General features: G+C 41.9%; 2 protein-coding genes across 3 annotated transcripts in view; both read left to right on the top strand.

The window, feature by feature from the left end:
• LOC121623292 (A-kinase anchor protein 2) overlaps nt 1–3,297 on the top strand; it is an 80,121-nt gene extending 76,824 nt beyond the window's left edge. For both annotated transcript variants that reach the window (XM_041960535.1, XM_041960534.1), the window contains one exon: nt 16–3,297. In XM_041960535.1, the coding sequence (XP_041816469.1) occupies nt 16–150 (135 nt within the window). In that variant the 3' untranslated portion in view covers nt 151–3,297. The remainder of the gene's footprint in view (nt 1–15) is intronic.
• A 705-nt stretch (nt 3,298–4,002) lies between these two features.
• Nucleotides 4,003–14,587, top strand: LOC121622975 (thymic stromal cotransporter homolog). The gene is made up of 7 exons (XM_041960070.1): nt 4,003–4,635; nt 5,415–5,585; nt 6,664–6,882; nt 7,078–7,249; nt 10,692–10,775; nt 12,524–12,680; nt 13,006–14,587. The coding sequence occupies exons 1-7, from the start codon at nt 4,156–4,158 to the stop codon at nt 13,061–13,063; spliced, it is 1,341 nt and encodes a 446-aa protein (XP_041816004.1). The 5' UTR covers nt 4,003–4,155; the 3' UTR covers nt 13,064–14,587.
• The last annotated feature ends 2,767 nt before the right edge of the window (nt 14,588–17,354 follow it).

Here is a 17,354-nt window from a genome sequence, read left to right as displayed (position 1 = left end):
TTTTGTGATTGACAGGTTCTGGAGGCCACTCGTGTCACCAGGAGGAAAAGCGACATGGCGCTGAAGTGGGAAGCCGGTATCTACGCCAATGAGGAAGGAGAGGAAGAAGAAGAGGAAGAGGAGGAGGAGGAGGAGGAGGAGGAGGAGTAAATGGCTTCTTTCAGAGACAGTTAAGGGGCCGAGTGGAAAGGAGGAGGAGGAGGAGGCAGAGACTGAAGGAAATATGTAGGAGAAGAAGTGGAGGAGAAGGAAAGATAAAGGAGAGGGAAAAGGAACCAGTATTTATTTTACTAATAGTATTCTGATGATCACATGACCCACTGGCTCGACCAATGGGGCTCATCGAAGAGATGCATCAAGTTGTGGTGTTTGGACCTGAGGGGTGAAGGTGCAGCAGAATGTGGGGTGACTGAGTATGTGAGAGACATTTTAAAGTGTTGAGGTGAGTTTAGAGAGGAAAAGCTCAGTGATGTGAGAGACACTTTGAAACGGTCTCATGGTGGTTAAAGAGCGCTGTTCAGAAGTGTGTTTAGGATAAAAGGTTTTACTAGCTGGTAGACGCTGAATGACTTCAATATTCATAGGATTTTTCATTTACCTGTAATTTTTTTATTGAAATGTGGGCTGAGATCTAAAGATTTTATTTTGACAGGGTGCCTGACACTTGATGATGGTTTTTGGCAGTGGGTGCTTGATAATAATAATAATAATAACCCCGATCATCTTGAAACTGTATTCAAAGGTTTTCATGACCAACAGGAAAAAAAAAGATGCAGAAGACAAGCAGGTGTGTGTGGAGTGAATATCAAGAAATGTCTGACTGGAAGTTGTTCAAGAAAGGAGAAAAGGCGAGACGTAGTCACACGACTCGGACATCATTTCGTGATGATGCCGCAGGAGGGGCTGCGATGTTTGAAGCAGTTTAACCTCCTGTGTCTTGCATATAACACACATATGACATGTCTGGTGCGAGCTTTCACAGTCCTTGCAAGCATCTGCATTAAATCTAAAGTGCCGTCTCGGGGGGGGGGTCAGCGTCCCTGCACTGAATGCTAGTGAGGAAATGTGAAAAAAATTTAAAAAACTAGCATCAAGGTTCAACTTTGCCTTAGACTAGTCAGTAATTGTTGGGATGCACAATATGTATGATGTATTTTATCTCCTCCTACTCACTACAGTTTCAGTAGACATTAGAGAACATACGCAACCACATTAGATCGAACGTCCGTCTGTAACGCACTATTCTTCTGTGATTTCCTGGCCGTAAAGTGCAGTAAGTTCAGCGAGGAGGAGTCCAGACAGATGAGAGAAGAGGGAAGCTAACTGCAGGTCATGTTCGGGTCACTTCAGTCAGTGTGTGTGTGTTAATTAAAGGGCTGGGTCGGGGGTTTTCTATTCTAAAAATCACTTATTTTACCTTTGCTGGCTACGTCGCTTCGTTGACCTGTGCTTTCTGATGTAAGCAGTCGTTTCATGTATTATACTGAGGTAGGACTGTGTATTTGATATATGATCATGTATGTTGAGAGTCCAGTGGGGCGCCTGTTGTGTATCTACTATACCTTGCTAGCTGAGGATAAAGTTTGATGAGAAATATTGAAAAAAAAAAAAAAACTTTTTATGAAAAGTTGTTATACCAAAACAGAATGTAGTTATTTAGTCAGCCTACGCTCCTAAGTCTATTTAAGAAGTGCTGATTGTGTGCATGACATTACACTCCTTTCCTAACCTGACACAAGCACACAACAAGCAGGGGGAAGAAGGCGGGTGATCAGTGGAGAGGCTCCATATGAGGCTGCGGCAACAGGCCTCTGTTCAGGGGACGCTCATGAGCTGGGATTGTTAGGGTTTTTTTTTTTTTTAGGACGATGTGATTTTCTGTTTTGTTAAATGAGCGCAGTACAGGCCTCTGTGAGTGTGGTGATACTGTGGATTCACGTCCAGGTGTAGAAAACAAGAGAACAAGGCTCAGCTTTCTGCGTTAAAACACGTCGAAACACAATTGGGAATGAATCCCCGGAGCCTACGGGACCGTCAGTAAACATGAATTCAGTAGAAGTCTGTAGAAACGGCATTTTAGAACCACTTTAACTGAAAAGTAGCAAAATGTTTTTGCTTTTCAGGCTCGGGTTAGCTTGTTTGTTGAAGGCTTTGAGATTTCTTTTTCAGGAGGGTGGTGAGAATGGATTTCCTGTAAACAGCAGGTCACAGTTTTGATCACCACATCTGCAAGTGTCCTTCAGCGAGGCACTGGCCTTCACTGGCTGAAAGCCTCAGCTGAGCGCCTGGAATATAAACATTCGCTGAGGTGAAGCATTGACACATCGGCAGTTACAGCTCTATTATGTTTGTTGGGACCGTCCCGTCCTGAGTGCAGGTTTAATTATCTCTTATAATATGCTCTGCCTACAAGAAGCAAAAACCAAGGACTCGTGCCTCTGATGTGTCCTCACCAAAACAAAAAAAACACAGAGAAGCCCTCTTGTTCCTGTTTTAATGCACATCTAATAATATATAAAATTAGAGAAGTATTTAAAGTCCCTTTTTATGACATGTTCTTGTGGTGAGGGACAAATGAGGGGAAAAAGAACATGATTTGAGCTGTCAGACAGAACGACTGGTATGTCGATGCGATTTTTAGAGGAGACGTGGGCTGAAAGAGACGTTTTCTGTGTGTGCTTGTTTATATTTTTCAGGATGGATGATAGATGCGGATCCTTTGTAACGGAGCATAGTTTTACAGTGGCCTCTTCTGGATGCCGGCTGAGCATCCTCCGTGTCTGAGCTATATTCACAGCAAGAGCTAAGTTTTAAGCAGCAAAAGCAAAACGGCTACTCCTTTACTGCACTGTAGCTGCAGCAGCACATCGCAAAACTGCGTTACTGTACACACACACACACACACACAGAGCCCAAAACCATTTTGAGTTCTCATTAAATCCACTATAACGCTTCTGAAATGATACCAGACATCATGCACCCGCAGAGCAGATATGTGTGACTTATTATTATTATTATGCTTTTGTTGTTTGAATTCATGGTGCAGAGATGATTTATTTATCATTTTTAAATGCTGGTAGCTTGTTTTCGCCTGCAGGAGCGCCCGAGCGTCGCTGTGGGACTCGCACTGTCTGTGTGTGACAAAGCAGTCTTATTATACAGTATAACCTCTGTTCCTATGTTAACCACTTGTAACGCTCATACCCTGCTTTGTTATTTTATAGCTCATGTAAGGCTCACAGTTATACACCTACTATACATATTATGAATATTTTCTCATTAAAAACAAAACCTGTACACGTGGGATTTCGGAGTGCTTCATTCATGTGTGTTTTAACTGTTTGTGTTTGTTTGTTTTTTCGTTGCTGTCACATTTTATATTTGTCAGCGCGCCTTCCCCTGAATGCATCGCTTTCCAGCAGCCCACTCTGGAGCATCAGATGCTGGATCTTCCCTCCAGAGTCTACAACCATAACTAGAAGCACTGGTATCATGTTGACAATACCTGGGGCACTAATTGCATACTGACACTGTCTATGCAAAACAAGCAACTTGGTCTCCAGCATTTTACAGACCAAACAACCAAGCGATTAATTGGTAAAGCAGCCGATGATGAAATTAGCCGCAGACGTGGCCTTCGAGTCTCAAGTGGGTTCCAAGTTCCTGACAGTTGATTTTCATGATTGATGACGTGGTTGATTTGACATGAATTGGAGCACGTGAATGCCACAGAGGCCAGGGGAAAGAACAACTGGTCTGATCAGATATTTTACTTTTCCTTTTGAGTTACAGCTCCGTTCAGCACGGTGCTCGGCTGTGGAAAACCACAGCAGAACAGATGGCAGTGAAGCAAGAAGTCTGCTGGCTTGAGGTTGAGGAGAGGGTGGTTTCCCATGTCCCTCACGCACACGCACACACACGTACATACACACACGCCTTTCAGTTCTATCACTGCCAGCACATGGGGCGGAGGAAGAGGACGTGAGCGCCTCGTAGTTCCTCCCTCGCCGCTTTATTTTCAAACTGACTACGGAAGAAAAGTCAAACGCGTCTGAATCAGAAGAAGTTCTGCAGCTGCTTTGCTGACTCCTCATTTAGTCTGATTGTGACTTGAAGTTTCAGTGAGGGGTTGTTTGAGGAGGAAGAGGTCCCATCATGGTCCTGCCGAACCTGTGCCAAACCGCGTCCGCGGTGCTCCGGCAGATAGAGCCGGTCCTCGTGCTGGAGCAGCTGGGCAGCACTCTCTTCGACACCGCGCTGCGGATGGTGGTCAGGGACCGGTGTGCCAACGCCACCTACCCCGATGCCCACCTCTCCAGGGACGACAGCCAGCAGAAAGCCATGTCGGACTTCTACATGATCTACACCCTCATCATCCAGCTGACTCCCATCCTGCCTGCGCTGCTCCTGGCCAGGTTAGGCGACCGCGGCTGGAGGAAAGCCCCCATCGTGGTGCCCCTGAGCGGGTACCTGATGTCCCGGGTCGCCCTGCTGCTGGTGGTCATCCTCCGCCTCCCGCTGGAGGTGATGTACGGCGCCGCGGTTGTCTTCGGGCTGTCCGGCGGCTACTGCACCTTCTGGCCCGGCGTGATGACGCTGGTGTCGCTCGGCTCCACGGCGGCTGACCGATCCAAGGTCAGTGTCTGCGGGTGGTGCTGCATCAAGTGGTTGTGTTCAGAGTGTTCACTTTTTTAGGAGCGTTAGACAATAAAATCATGGCCAACTTTGTTCTTAGCAAGGCTGCATTTGACATTATAAGTGATAATCTGCATTCTTACACTGTATGTGTTTACTTGCATGTTATTCATGGCCTTTGACAAATGCATGTAAATAATTGGCTTAAACCTAAGCAAGAATCACAGAACTATACCACAAAACTCGCCTATTAGTTTTCTGAAATATTCTCCAGAGGTACATTGAATAATTTACACAAGGTGTTTGCTTGCTATTTGAAATAAAAATGTGTCAGGAAAGGATACATAGTGTTACGAAAATTAATTATTACATTAATTATTATTATTAAATTATTAGTAATTAAATTATTAGTAATAAAATTAATTAGAACATATTAATAGTTAAGATTATAGGGGTAGGATTAGATAAATTTATACTTCTTCCTTCTCCCTTTCGCTCATTTAAACTACGTTGCTTACGAGATGTTACTGTTTTGTGTTTTTTTGTTTTTTGTTTTTTTTAATGTACACTTATTTCCTTATGATTCCTTATGATTATTATTATTGTACTGTGTAGGTATAGGTATGTATGTATGCATGTATACATGTATGCTTTTATTTTTATTTTTGTACATTGTTGTTTACGTGATCGAAATAAAGTTATACTAACTAACTAACTAACTAAAAGATGGAAGGACATGAGGTCCACTTTTAAAAGAAGTGTGTTCATGCCCCGTGCAGGTGATGATGAGGGTGGAGCTGCTGTATGGGGCAGTAGGTCTGGTGGGCAGCCTGGTGTCGGGTCATCTGTTCCTGCTCCACAGCTCCAGTTTGGGACATGGGACCATCCTGCTCAGCATGAGCACACTGATGCACCTGCTCAGCCTCATAGACGCCATAGCCCTGCTGCAGGTCAGTGTGTGTGTGTGTGTGTGTGTGTGTGTGTGTGTGTGGAATATTACAGATTATGCTCCATCCACTGTATGGATGAGTGTTTTGATTTTTCACTTTCTTCTTTCATAAACAGGAAACAACTTCGAGCACGTGCTCTTTGAGTAGGTGTTAAGTGAGAAGGGAAATAAATAGAGTAGTAAAGTAGTTTCTTAATCCCTTTTCCAGGAAATCACTTCTTCTTCTTCGCCGCTCTAAAACAGCTGCCTACACAGAGAGATGCGTTGCTCTGCTGCTGGAGAATACTGTTTTAGAGCGGCGAAGAAGAACTGATTTGTGGCGGCGTGACGTTTTGTGGTGTTCATGTTTTAAAAAGACTGAACCTAGGCCAGGCCATACAGCAATGATAGCAAGCATATCACATCCGTACGAGGTATATCGCTGTTAAAAATAAATGGATAAATGATAATAATAATAATACACTGCTCTAAAACATTTTATTCTTACAGCTAATATCTCACCAGAGTCTGAGAACTGATCTGCTGTTGTTACTCAACTTTGCCCCACATTTGATGATGATCACAGCACGAAATCACAGTTTTCTTGTATCTAACAGATATTACCTGACAAGCTGTACATCCTATGGTTGTAATGGGGGATGCAGGGCGGTCTCCCCCTGTGGATTAAGCTAATTCACCGCCTATAATTTTATAATCCTTCTATGAAGGCTGTTGAATGTACTGTGGAACTGCGTCACAGATAGAAAGAATGGAGTTCAGGTCTGCCCAAAAAGCCACCAGCCTGGTGGCTAAAGTGGACTTACCAAATTTAGATGTAACCTTGGCAACAGTGGTTCTTACCTATAATTTAAATACTGCCGCGATAATTTGGGATTGCAAACAAACACCTGCGTCACTGGTGCCCAGTTACTGGAAGTGAATCCACACCTGCCTGCAAATTCTGGATTTTCACTGACTGTGGTGTGACTGTTTGTATTGAAACTTTGCCAAGAAAACTTGATCCCATCAACCTGACTGGGTTTCACTATGTCAGTTCAGTTTTTCACCCCTCACTTTGTGCGTCTCTGTCTTAATTCAAGGTGAAACAAGCACCCAACCCAGAGCCGGAAGAGGAGGAATGCCAAGTCTTTTCTCACGCCTCCAGTGACGGTCCCGTGGAGGCTCCCGCTGGGATAAACGTGGCGAACGTGGTTCTGCTGTTTGCAGCTGCCGTGCTGTATGACTTCGCTGTGGGTGGAGCCATAGAAATTCTGGGCGTCTTTGTGATGAAAGCGCCGCTCAGCTGGACTGCCACTCAGGTGACGCTTTGCATGTTTGTGTGTAGGTTTGAATTTGGGACTTCATGCATGAAAGAAAGATTAACAGGGTGTTGGTTTCTCTTGTGATGTCTGCCACTGGCTTACAGTAGATCTTGGATGCGTTGTGTGTTATTATATGCTGTATCGTGTATATTCATCTTGTCTGTATTCATTTCACTTCCTGTCTTCCTCCAGGTGGGTTATGGGAACGCCGCCGGCTGCATGATCTTCCTCACCAGTTTCCTCGGCGTCATCGTGTTTCGTCGCTGCTTCAGCGACGTGATGCTCATCCTGATCGGCATGATGTCGTTCGCCTCTGGGATTTTCTTCATGTCCTTCGTCACGACGACGTACATGTTCTACCTCGGTAAGACTGAGCATCTCAAGAATCAGATCATCAGATCATGAATAATAGATATTTTAACCATTCCAAAGCATTTCATGTAGCGATGATGGAATGTCACTGAGTACATTTACTCAAGTACTGCAGTACTTTCTTTTCATTCCACTATCTACTACTACTACACTGCATCTAAGAGGGAAGTATTGCACTTTTATTGCGCTTAATTTGTCTGACAGCTTTAGTTACTTTACAAACTAAGATTTTTGCACACAATAAGTCGATTAATCATCAGTCGATTGACAGAAAATTAACTGGCATCTCTTTTGGTCACTGTTCCAGTCATTTTTAATAGAAACACATTTCATTGATCCAGCTTCTGAAATGTGAGGATTTGCTCAATATTTTAATCATTTGGTTTGGACAGACAAAACCCGGTATTATGCACATGTCACTCTGGGCCCTGGCTAACTGTGACAGCATTTCTCACTATTTTCAGAATTTTTACAAACCAAACTATCAGTCGATTGGTGGCGAAATAATCAGCAGATTAATCCATTAGTGAATGATGAAAATAGTCCTCTACAAACTAGAGCAGTAAAATCCACCTGTTATATGAACGCATAAGTAATCTAATGATAGAATAGTATAACATGTTTTTTTTTTGTATTGAGTACTTTTATTTTTAATACTTAAAGTACATTTTCCTTATATACTTATACTTCCGTATTGTACTTAGTTCCTGCGGATCCACCATCGTTTTCACTTAACAGAATGCAACTGATACATACTCATCAGTCATCTCTTGATTAGTATTTGTCCCATTATATTATTTCACCAGACTAAACACTGGAATAATCATCCAGATTTCTTTTTCTTTCTTTTCTTTTCTTCTTTTTTTTTTTTTTTACATTTTTCACTTAAACTTATTAAACTAGGTTTCTCTGTCGTGCTTAGGTCAAAACCGTTTGTTGAACTGAAATAAAAACTATTTTTTCTTATCAGTTCACCTGCCAATTCTTTTGGTTTAATCATTTAGTCAATTTGCGATAATATGGAACGGAGAAAAGAACAATTTTCCCCAAATGTGAGAAGCTGGAACCAGTATTTTGGCCCGATAAGTGAATTTAACAATCAATTGATGACTAAAGTGGTTGCTGATTAATTTTCTGTTCATGAATCAATTTTCCATCCCCAGTGAGAATCTTCGATGGTGTATCAAACACATTTTTCACGGAGCCATTTTTGCTTCCCCAATGTGGCCTCTTGCGTCGGCAGCAGAAACTGTTGCTGGTGGTTTTACTGACAGACAGCTCTGTTCCCTCGTTGTCTTTCACATGTGACCCTGTGGTTCAGCAGGCCGATTTATTAAAGATCAGGCTTAGTTTCCAGGAGAGCAGCCAGGTCTCAGCTCAGCTCCAGATTTGACTCAGCAGAATGAGGAATGAGGAAGTGGATCCATGTTATCTGTGTTTAAAGTCAAGCTGTCGAGGTTCTTACCTCTTGCCTTACGTCTTGCAACAGGGCCTGTGACAAATCTAGGTTAGCAGCACAGATTATGAAAATGTAGGAAGCAAAACGAGGAACCGAGAGTGAGCAGCTAGATGCTTGAACAAATCGTTTCCTTCATCTAGCTACACTGGAGTGTCTTTGTCTCCATGTTGTATCTGTGTGGTAGCATGGAGGGTTAGCAACACAACCAGCTGAGAGACTGATATCCGACCAGTTACAGTGTCTACATCCTCACAATATTTACACATTAAATTCTGAGGAAGCATCTGAATGTTGTGGTTTGTCTTTGTCTTTTGTTTTCCACAGTCGCAAGTTCCTTTCTTTTCTTGTTCTTGTCTTTGTTCATGTCCATGCCTTGTTTTATGTCAGTGTTCCACCGTCCATAGTGCTGTCTGCGTTTCCCTTACTGTTTTGAGATTCCATGCCATTGTCCTTTCGTGAGTGTCTTTCTGTTGGTAACTTTAATAACCTAGTTTCTGTTTTCCTTTCATAGTTTATAGCATAGCTTAATTGTTCTCCTCGTTAAGAGTGATTTTCTGTTTGATTACTTTTGTTATTTAGATTCTTGTTCCTCTGTTTTCTAGGATTGTGTATTGAGTTGTTAGTTTTTCATATCTAGTTCTTTCAGTTGGTCAGTTCCGTTTTCATAGCCCTTTGTGTTTACCTCTTTCTGGAGCGTTTTTGGTTTTCTAATTTTGTTTTTTACCCACGCCACAGCCTAAGTTTGTTCCAGGTTTTGTCTTTGTCTAAAGCCTGGTTGCATTCTGTGTTAGTAGGTTTCTTGTGCTGTCTAGTAATGTGTGTCGTAATTGTTCAGTTTTTTTCCCTGTGTTGCCTTTGTTGTATGTATAGCCCTTGTCCCTAGTGTGTGTGTTTTATCATAGTTCCCTTAGTTGTGTTTAATAAATTTATGTCTTTGAAGCAAGTGCCCCAGGACTCTGCATCTGGGTTCTACCAATAGTTCCCCTAAGTCCCCACTTCCTGAAAGGTTTTTGAAACTACAAGGATGTCGTTTTTTGTTTTTTTTTAACATGTACTCAATCTCAAATTAATTTGAGTAAGGTGGTTAAAAGTGACTTAAAGGAAAGTGCAACCATGAAGCTCCTGCTCACATCCTGCAAGCTAACTCAGCCTAGCTGGGCTATTTCTTGGCAGGGACCAGCTGCTAAGCAGCTAGCGAGGACTCCAAGAAGTTACTGGTCATGGCCAGGAAATAGTCCAGTACATAACCCTCCTCTTATTTCTAAACTTTTTTTTTTTTTTTTTTTTTGGATTACACAAACAGGATACAACATGTTAATAGTTACAGAGCCAAGCTAGCTGTTTCCAGCCTTTGTGCTAAGTTAAGTTAGCTGGCTGCTAGTGTTAGCTTTGTACTTAGTGTACCACACAGTTGAGAGAGTGGTTTCAGTCTTCTCAAACAACGTTGCTCTTTTATCTAACACGGTCTTTATCTTTAGCGCTCAGCTCCTTCACATGCTAAAAAAAAAAACAAATTCCAAAAAATCTGGACCGCTGTGTAAAATGTGAATAAAAACAGAATCAGTCTGTTTTACTCACCATGTGATTTCAAACCAAACAGAAATATAAACATTTTCTTTGCTGAAGTAGCGAGCTAGCAGACACGAGCGGTACAAAACGGCAAATGGAAAAACCTTCATGAAACTGAAATAACATTGAACCCGTTTTGTTTTAAAGCAAGGAGTGGCAGGCGGAGACAAAACAGACATTCATGTCTGAATATCACAGCATTAACACAAAGGACTCATTGTTTAGTTAACGTGGGTGAGATAGCATCAAACCAGCTCCATTAGAGACCTGAGACACATCCTGCCAAAGAGAGACGGGGGTGGTGGTGGTGGTGGTGATGGTGGTGGGTGGGGTGTATTAACGGACATTGTAGAGGGGGTGAGGGAATATAGAGGAAATAAAATAACCAGTGTTCATTTCTCTGCAGCTCGCTCACTCAACCTGTTTGCTCTCATCCCGATGCCCACCATCAGATCCCTGCTCTCACAGCAGGTTCCTGCATCCTCCTGTGGTGAGTATAAAACCTGTGTTTGTGTGTGTGTGTGTGTGTGTGTAGGTGTGTAAAAGCACTGCAGATGAGTAACAATAACAGGAGAGATAATTAAACACTGAAAGCAATTACATACACAGCAGCATTAAGCAAACACTACTGACGGTTTATATTAATATGACAATAAAAATAAGAAATATGGAGAGTACATGGGACAACACATGGTTTTACAACTAAAAGCTGTTAAAAGCTGTTGCAAACTACTTTAGATTATTAAAGGTAGAACAGGAGAATGTTCACTTACCTCCAGTGTTTTTAGAGGAACTATTTCCTCTGTAGAAAGTAGCTCTAAAGGTACTCCACAGACCTCAGTGAGGTCTAAATAACATTTGACTCAACTCGATGTAAGTCAGAAAATGCAGTTTTTGTTCATTTGGATGAACTCATCCCTCACAAAACCATGCTGATCAGTGACGCCTGGCTTTATTATTTCGCTAGAGTGATGGAACATTCACCTGCACAAGTATACTAACACTGCCAGTGTCACAGATCGGAGTATGTATGCATGAGCACAGGAGGATGTTGTGGAAAAGGCATGACAACATGACATGTTGGGTTTGCAGTCTAAAGGTCATGGGCAGGCCATGATTTGATCCTGATTGAGTAAAAGTTGCATTATTATACATGATCTTGCAGATTCTGTGTGAAGACTGTTTCCAGAAATGTAGATTGTATTTGTAGTCATTTGCAGCCTTATGCTAGACTGCTGCACATCAAGTGTGGGGGGAAAACAATCCAACGAGATATCTGTCTGAGTGTTCAGACACTGACGCTCCTTACTGCCTTTAGTAAGTCATCTCCCAGACATTGTGGACAACTGCTTAAATTCGGTGATGTTGTTATAAAAAAATGAAGCATGATTGTGCAACTGCAAGGCGGGGGTAGGAGGCATTTGTTTGACAAATCTGCAGAAAAGTATCAGTGCAAGGCTCGCAAAAACATGCTAAATGTGCAGAAACACTTCACAGCAGGACCCGGCGTGTTGGCCTCTGACCTGAGAAAGCTCCGAGGAGCTTATGTTCAAAGATTTTCACCAAGCTACCATCCTCTTCAGTCTTTGCTTCTTATTTTTTGTGTATGTGCACAGTGTCTTGCAGGTGTTAGCCAGGTATGCTCACATGGGGGAGTGGTGTGTACTGGAAACGTGCAGTCAGGCTGGTTTCTACCGAAAACATGACATATCATAAAGAGCCTGTTTTGTTCTCTTTGACACGGTCTCACACACACACACACACACACACACACACACACACACACACACACACACAAGCAGACTGGGTTCAGTGATGATTAGACAAACAGGGTTATTCATTGTCAGGTTTTTTCCTTGTGTGTTTGCTTTGACATGACGTCTTTTTGATAAGTCAATGCAGGGCAAACACAAACTACCAGCCCCCAAACCCTTTTCCTGTACACACACACACACACGCACACACACACACACACACACACTGACTGACATTGTTACACTTTGGTATGACATGTGAACTGAGCTTTAAAGGTGCTGGTAGGTGGATTTTGTTACCGTTGGTCAGTGTCAAGCTAACTGTGTTTCCAGTCTTTATGCTAAGCTAAGCCAGCTGGCTGCTGCTGGCTGAGTCATATTTATCGCACATATACGAGACTGGAATCAATCTTCCTATCTCACTTTCAGCGAGAAAGCCGCGTGCTTCTCTTTCCTCTGATCCATCTGTCCTCCTTCCCATCAGGCATCACTCTCACCTCCCTGCAGCTGTCTCTGAAGTTTGCTGGGCTGGCTTACATCCCTGCCTTTACTAAGATCTACCAGAGAACCCTGGACTGGTTCCCAGGCTTCGTCTTCATGCTCTCCAGCATCTTTACAGTAGTGGGAATGATACCCATCAGGTAGGGTGTGATCAGTACTGTAGTTGATCTGTTCCCAGTTCTTTTCCACAGAATTAGTTTTTATTTTTGATTTTAAAAAAAATCTACCCTAATATTATTTTAGATGTATGGAAGTTTAATTTAAAAAAATCTTATACAAAAATGCAAGGTTACATACATTTACAGTTTATGCTCTCTGACCATGTTGTTTAGCCATATCTCTTTCTTAAAAAATAATATATCTTATCTATTCCCTATTAAGATAAAATCATTAAGGGTATGTGAAACATATCTATAATTGATGTAAGACCACGAATGAAAAGTATTTCCTCTCTCCTCCGTCCAGTATCATCGGCTGTAGGTCACCTCAGAGGCGTCAGTACGAGAGGATTCAGGGAGACTGATGGCAGCGAGCTAGCGTTGGTACGAGGCAGACGCGAGCTCAGGTTTGAAATGAACAAAAGGAGGACAGCGCCTTTAATCTCACTTCCTGTAGTGTTAAAACTACAGACACTTCAGGAGTGTCGGAGTTCCTGACTCTGTTGTTAAAATTCTGAACTTTTGACCAAACTGCTTCCGAACAACTGAAGCCATGTCCACAACAACACACCCAGGGTGACGTCAGCATCATGTAGGAGAGCCTGCGGTTTGTTGCTGTGAGCCGGCTCAGACTGGATCACTTTTGGTTTTCAGCCCATATGTGACACATCAAGACGAGACTGATACAGGAACCTGAAGTTTGGAACAAGTCAGTAACCAGCACATCTGCTAACATATGGAGTCGATGTGGAGTTTACGTTATTCATGTTTTTCCTTTGGGTTGTGTGCTTTGTATTATTTTGCTCTGAGATGTGATGACCTTCACAGGCAGGCAGTGTGACCAAAAATCAAACCTGACACAAAACTGCTGTCTATCTATCATTGCTTAACTTTAAAGTCAACATACATGCACTTTATGTTACTTCATAAGAGTTACATGCTGACTTCTGATCCTGCAGGTCAGGAAAGTCTGACAGAGTGAAGTTTTTTGACATCAGTGTTTTGATTATTTTAATTTTTTTACACGGTTGTGATGTTTATATTTCAGTCTTTAGTCACTAATTTCTTTACATGTTTACTCAAACACATCATGCATTTTATCATGTCCTATATAATATATTCTAATAGCAGTTACTTTTTAAAGTTGTATGTTTGGTGAGTTAATTTTGCATTTGGTTGTAAAGCATTTTGAACTGCACTAACCAGTATGAAAGGTACTATATATGGTTTGATATCTGAATTTTAACTGTACTTTTGTACCTTTTATCATATTGCTCTAAAAGTGACCTGGTTTGGTAATCTCACAGTGTGTGCAGGATCTTGTCATTCTGATTCATGGCACTGATGGTGGATATGAAGGAAAGATAGTGCAGCCTGCGTCATTGCTGTTTTTATACCTCTCCATGGCCGGAGGCTTTGTGTTGTCAGGTTGGCGTGATGAGTTATTAGCCATATTTTTACGCTAATTATGACAAATTTTCACCCAAATGTCTCACAGGATTAATGAAGTGATGACATTTTATATTGAAAAGGTCAAAGGTCAACTTCACTGTGACATCATGGTGTTCCGCAAAACACTTTTCTGGCCATTATTCAGCACCATAACTCAGGAACAGAAGGCAGATTGTGAACATGTTTCACATTTGGTCAGATGCTGAATTGGTGACACTTATCTCGGGTCTCCACCTTGAAACTGTGATGATTGTTTCGGTCTTCTCTGCTGCCGGGTTGAAGATGTGTGTGAAGCTGTTTTTAAGACTTGTATCTAAGACAGTTTAATGCATGTTTTTTGTTACATTCTTGTAAGTTCATTATTTCTCTTGTAATGTCAAATAATTGCTTATTTTTGTGCACTTTCAACTGGTGAAAATAAAATGTTACTGAAGAAAAAAAACAAACAAATCCGACCCGAGCAGACGAGTATCAAATGCATTCATTCTTTTTATTATTGGTCCAATATATCCAAAAAAATCATTTGAGGTAAAGATAAATTGCATCAAAACGACATCACTATACAAGCTTATTTATAATTACAACAAGATGTTATCGACATCCAAATGTACAATAAAAACTCTGAACGTAAACAGTACACACTGGGGAGGACTAGAAATAAAAGGGCAAATATAGATTCACACGTTCATAAATCATCTGACTTTTAACCTTTCACACAGGTTTGATTGATCGGGTTCACCCTGCGCTTGCAAATCAGATCTTCTCATGTGTGAATCTAGGTGAAGAAGCCAGAAGGGAAAGTCGGGGACGTTTGGCTTCGAAACATTACATTGTACATTAAAGAAAAGCAAAAATCACATCTCCCCCGACTCTCCCCTCCTCACCGGCTCGTACGATGGCCGCCGTCATCGTCACTGTTTGCAGACGACGCCTTTCTGAACGTTACAGAACCTAGTTGACAAACTCTGTCTCAACCAGCTCAACACCAGATTATTCATTTTTAACTGAAAAAGCAGGTCTGGTTTTTTGTTGAATTTTTCCAGCAGGCTTTTGTGCCAGGGGATGGAGCTATGTATACAGTGCAAAAACCAATCAGCAGGCACACAGTATGAGATGGGGATTATACAATGGCTATGAGTAAGAAGAAGGAAATGAATCAGAGAGCGATTTGTTGGGGTTCCAATGAGCACCAAAAATAAAAAGTTTCATTCCTCATATGTTGGTTATGCAAGATCTACATCGTTGGTACAAAGCTCCACAATCCCTTTTAAAATGTGTCACATGCTCATTGGAAACCCGACGCTGATCTCCAGCTTCTTTTATACAAAAATAGACTCAGCTGTGCCATATAATTCAGCTGGACATTGGGCTATATTGAATATACAGTATATTGCCATGAGAGCAAAAAGAAATTTCAGTCAAGTCTGAATGATCCCAAAACGTGTGCACGCTCAGGTCAGGTCACTTCACCAGGCTGGTACACTTACTGCAGTACATTTACACCAAGCAGCGGGAAAGTCTACGGATGCACTGATGCCATTCAAGCTTATCCTGTGTGCTGCATTTCCTATTCCTTAGTTCTTCTATCAAGTCAATATATCAAAAAGGACTTTGGTTACAGCGAGCATTGTCTACTGCTCGAAATGTTTACTGTTTGCATGAAAATGAATGCTCTGTCATTGTTTTAACAAAGATGCATTAACTCTCCTGCATCCCGGATGTTTTTAATTGAATGACAGTGAGCCAGTCTGTGAGGTTTTGGTAGACCAAATGTGTACATTAAAAAGATGGAAAATGAACAAATTAGAGTAGAACTGTACAGAAACAGGCAACTCAGAAGGTTCATTGTGATTTCTAAACACTTCTGACTCTGGTCTTCATGGTGGGTTTTAATGTTTTGGTCCAACATTTAGCATCAGTGCATCCATACTACTGTCTGCTGTAACCACTGTAACGCTCTGAAGGCTTCTCTCCATCCTAGTGCCTGCATTCACAACCAGCTGACATCTGGTAGTGAGAGAAAACGGTAGCCGTTTCATGCTTTTAAAGCTTGAGGGGAAAACATGAAGGACGGATTGAAAAAAAAAAAAAAAAAAAAACAGCTGACAAAGTACCAAAACCAGTTTGCAAGCAGCCACAGTCACTTCCTCTAGTCGCTGTTTCACATTTGGCTACACTGAGGGCAGGCTCAGTAATGTGACAGCAGCCTAAAAAAACAAGGACAAGGGCCATCCAAAGACAATCTGACAAACAGGCATTTAAAAGGAACGACACAGGAGATTTCTTCTTATCAAAGCCTGTACAAGCATGGCCCAAAGAAGGCAAATCAGCACCTTATTTCTCATAATCCTATCCTAAAATAAATGCCTTTTTTTTCCTGTTTATGCAGCTACAACACGGTGGGATCTTTGCCACACATGCACAAAAGTTAAAATCCGTGTCTTTGTAACTGTGGCTCTGATGAAGATGCCCCTGACTGAGTCTGCCCTTGTCACCATTGGTCAGGCTTTCGCTACTTTATGCTGAGTGTAATGAGCTAGCAGTACGGCTGGGGATGGAGGGAAGAAAAACAATATGAATGAATGAAATATTTGGCCTCAATATTTAAGGGGACAACGCTCAGCAAGCTGCATCAATCCTCTATGGTAGAAAGCTATCTTGGGAAAAGTAAGGAACCACTAAAGTAAGCAGGTTCAGCAAAGGTTACACACTGACGCACAACAGAGTAACTCAGAATGGATTTTTCCTTTAAGGCCACATCAGCAACATTTTGATGCAAAGGAAAAAAAAAGGGAAATAATGACAAGATCACATCGTCAGACAGCTCAATCAGAGGGTTCAACAGAAATATTTCCACATTACTAAGTCTCATACTCATACATAACTGCTGAGTTAAAACAAAAGACTTAAAGTAAAGGGTGCACCACTCTGAATGTAGTCTGGCTCTGACCTGAAGAGCTTTCACAAACCTGTGGTTTATCCGGCTCAGGTGATTGCATGACTCGGCAGTTTTCTCTCAGGAGCCCCCGTGCTCTTTGTCCCTCTGTAGACCAGCAGCATCAACATGTTTATTTCAGGTCAGAGCCAGCCTTCGACACTCACTCTTCTTTAAAAAAAAAAAAAACACACAAGTTTCGATGATGGGGTGCGATAATGCTAACAGGGGAGAGCAGTTGTCCGCACATCAGAAAAATTCCAATGGGG

Source organism: Chelmon rostratus, chromosome 19 (genome assembly GCF_017976325.1).
Source record: "Chelmon rostratus isolate fCheRos1 chromosome 19, fCheRos1.pri, whole genome shotgun sequence".
NCBI lineage: Eukaryota > Metazoa > Chordata > Actinopteri > Chaetodontiformes > Chaetodontidae > Chelmon > Chelmon rostratus.
Note: the sequence above shows the minus strand (reverse complement) of the source record. Positions and strands in the feature narration are given on the sequence as shown.

Bases quoted from the DNA above. Each gene is read 5' to 3' on its own strand.
- LOC121622975 (XM_041960070.1), top strand. From the start codon at position 4,156: ATGGTCCTGCCGAACCTGTGCCAAACCGCGTCCGCGGTGCTCCGGCAG. The intron at 6,883-7,077 runs GTGACGCTTTGC...GTCTTCCTCCAG, and splicing joins TCAGCTGGACTGCCACTCAG to GTGGGTTATGGGAACGCCGC. The intron at 12,681-13,005 runs GTAGGGTGTGAT...TCCTCCGTCCAG, and splicing joins GTGGGAATGATACCCATCAG to TATCATCGGCTGTAGGTCAC.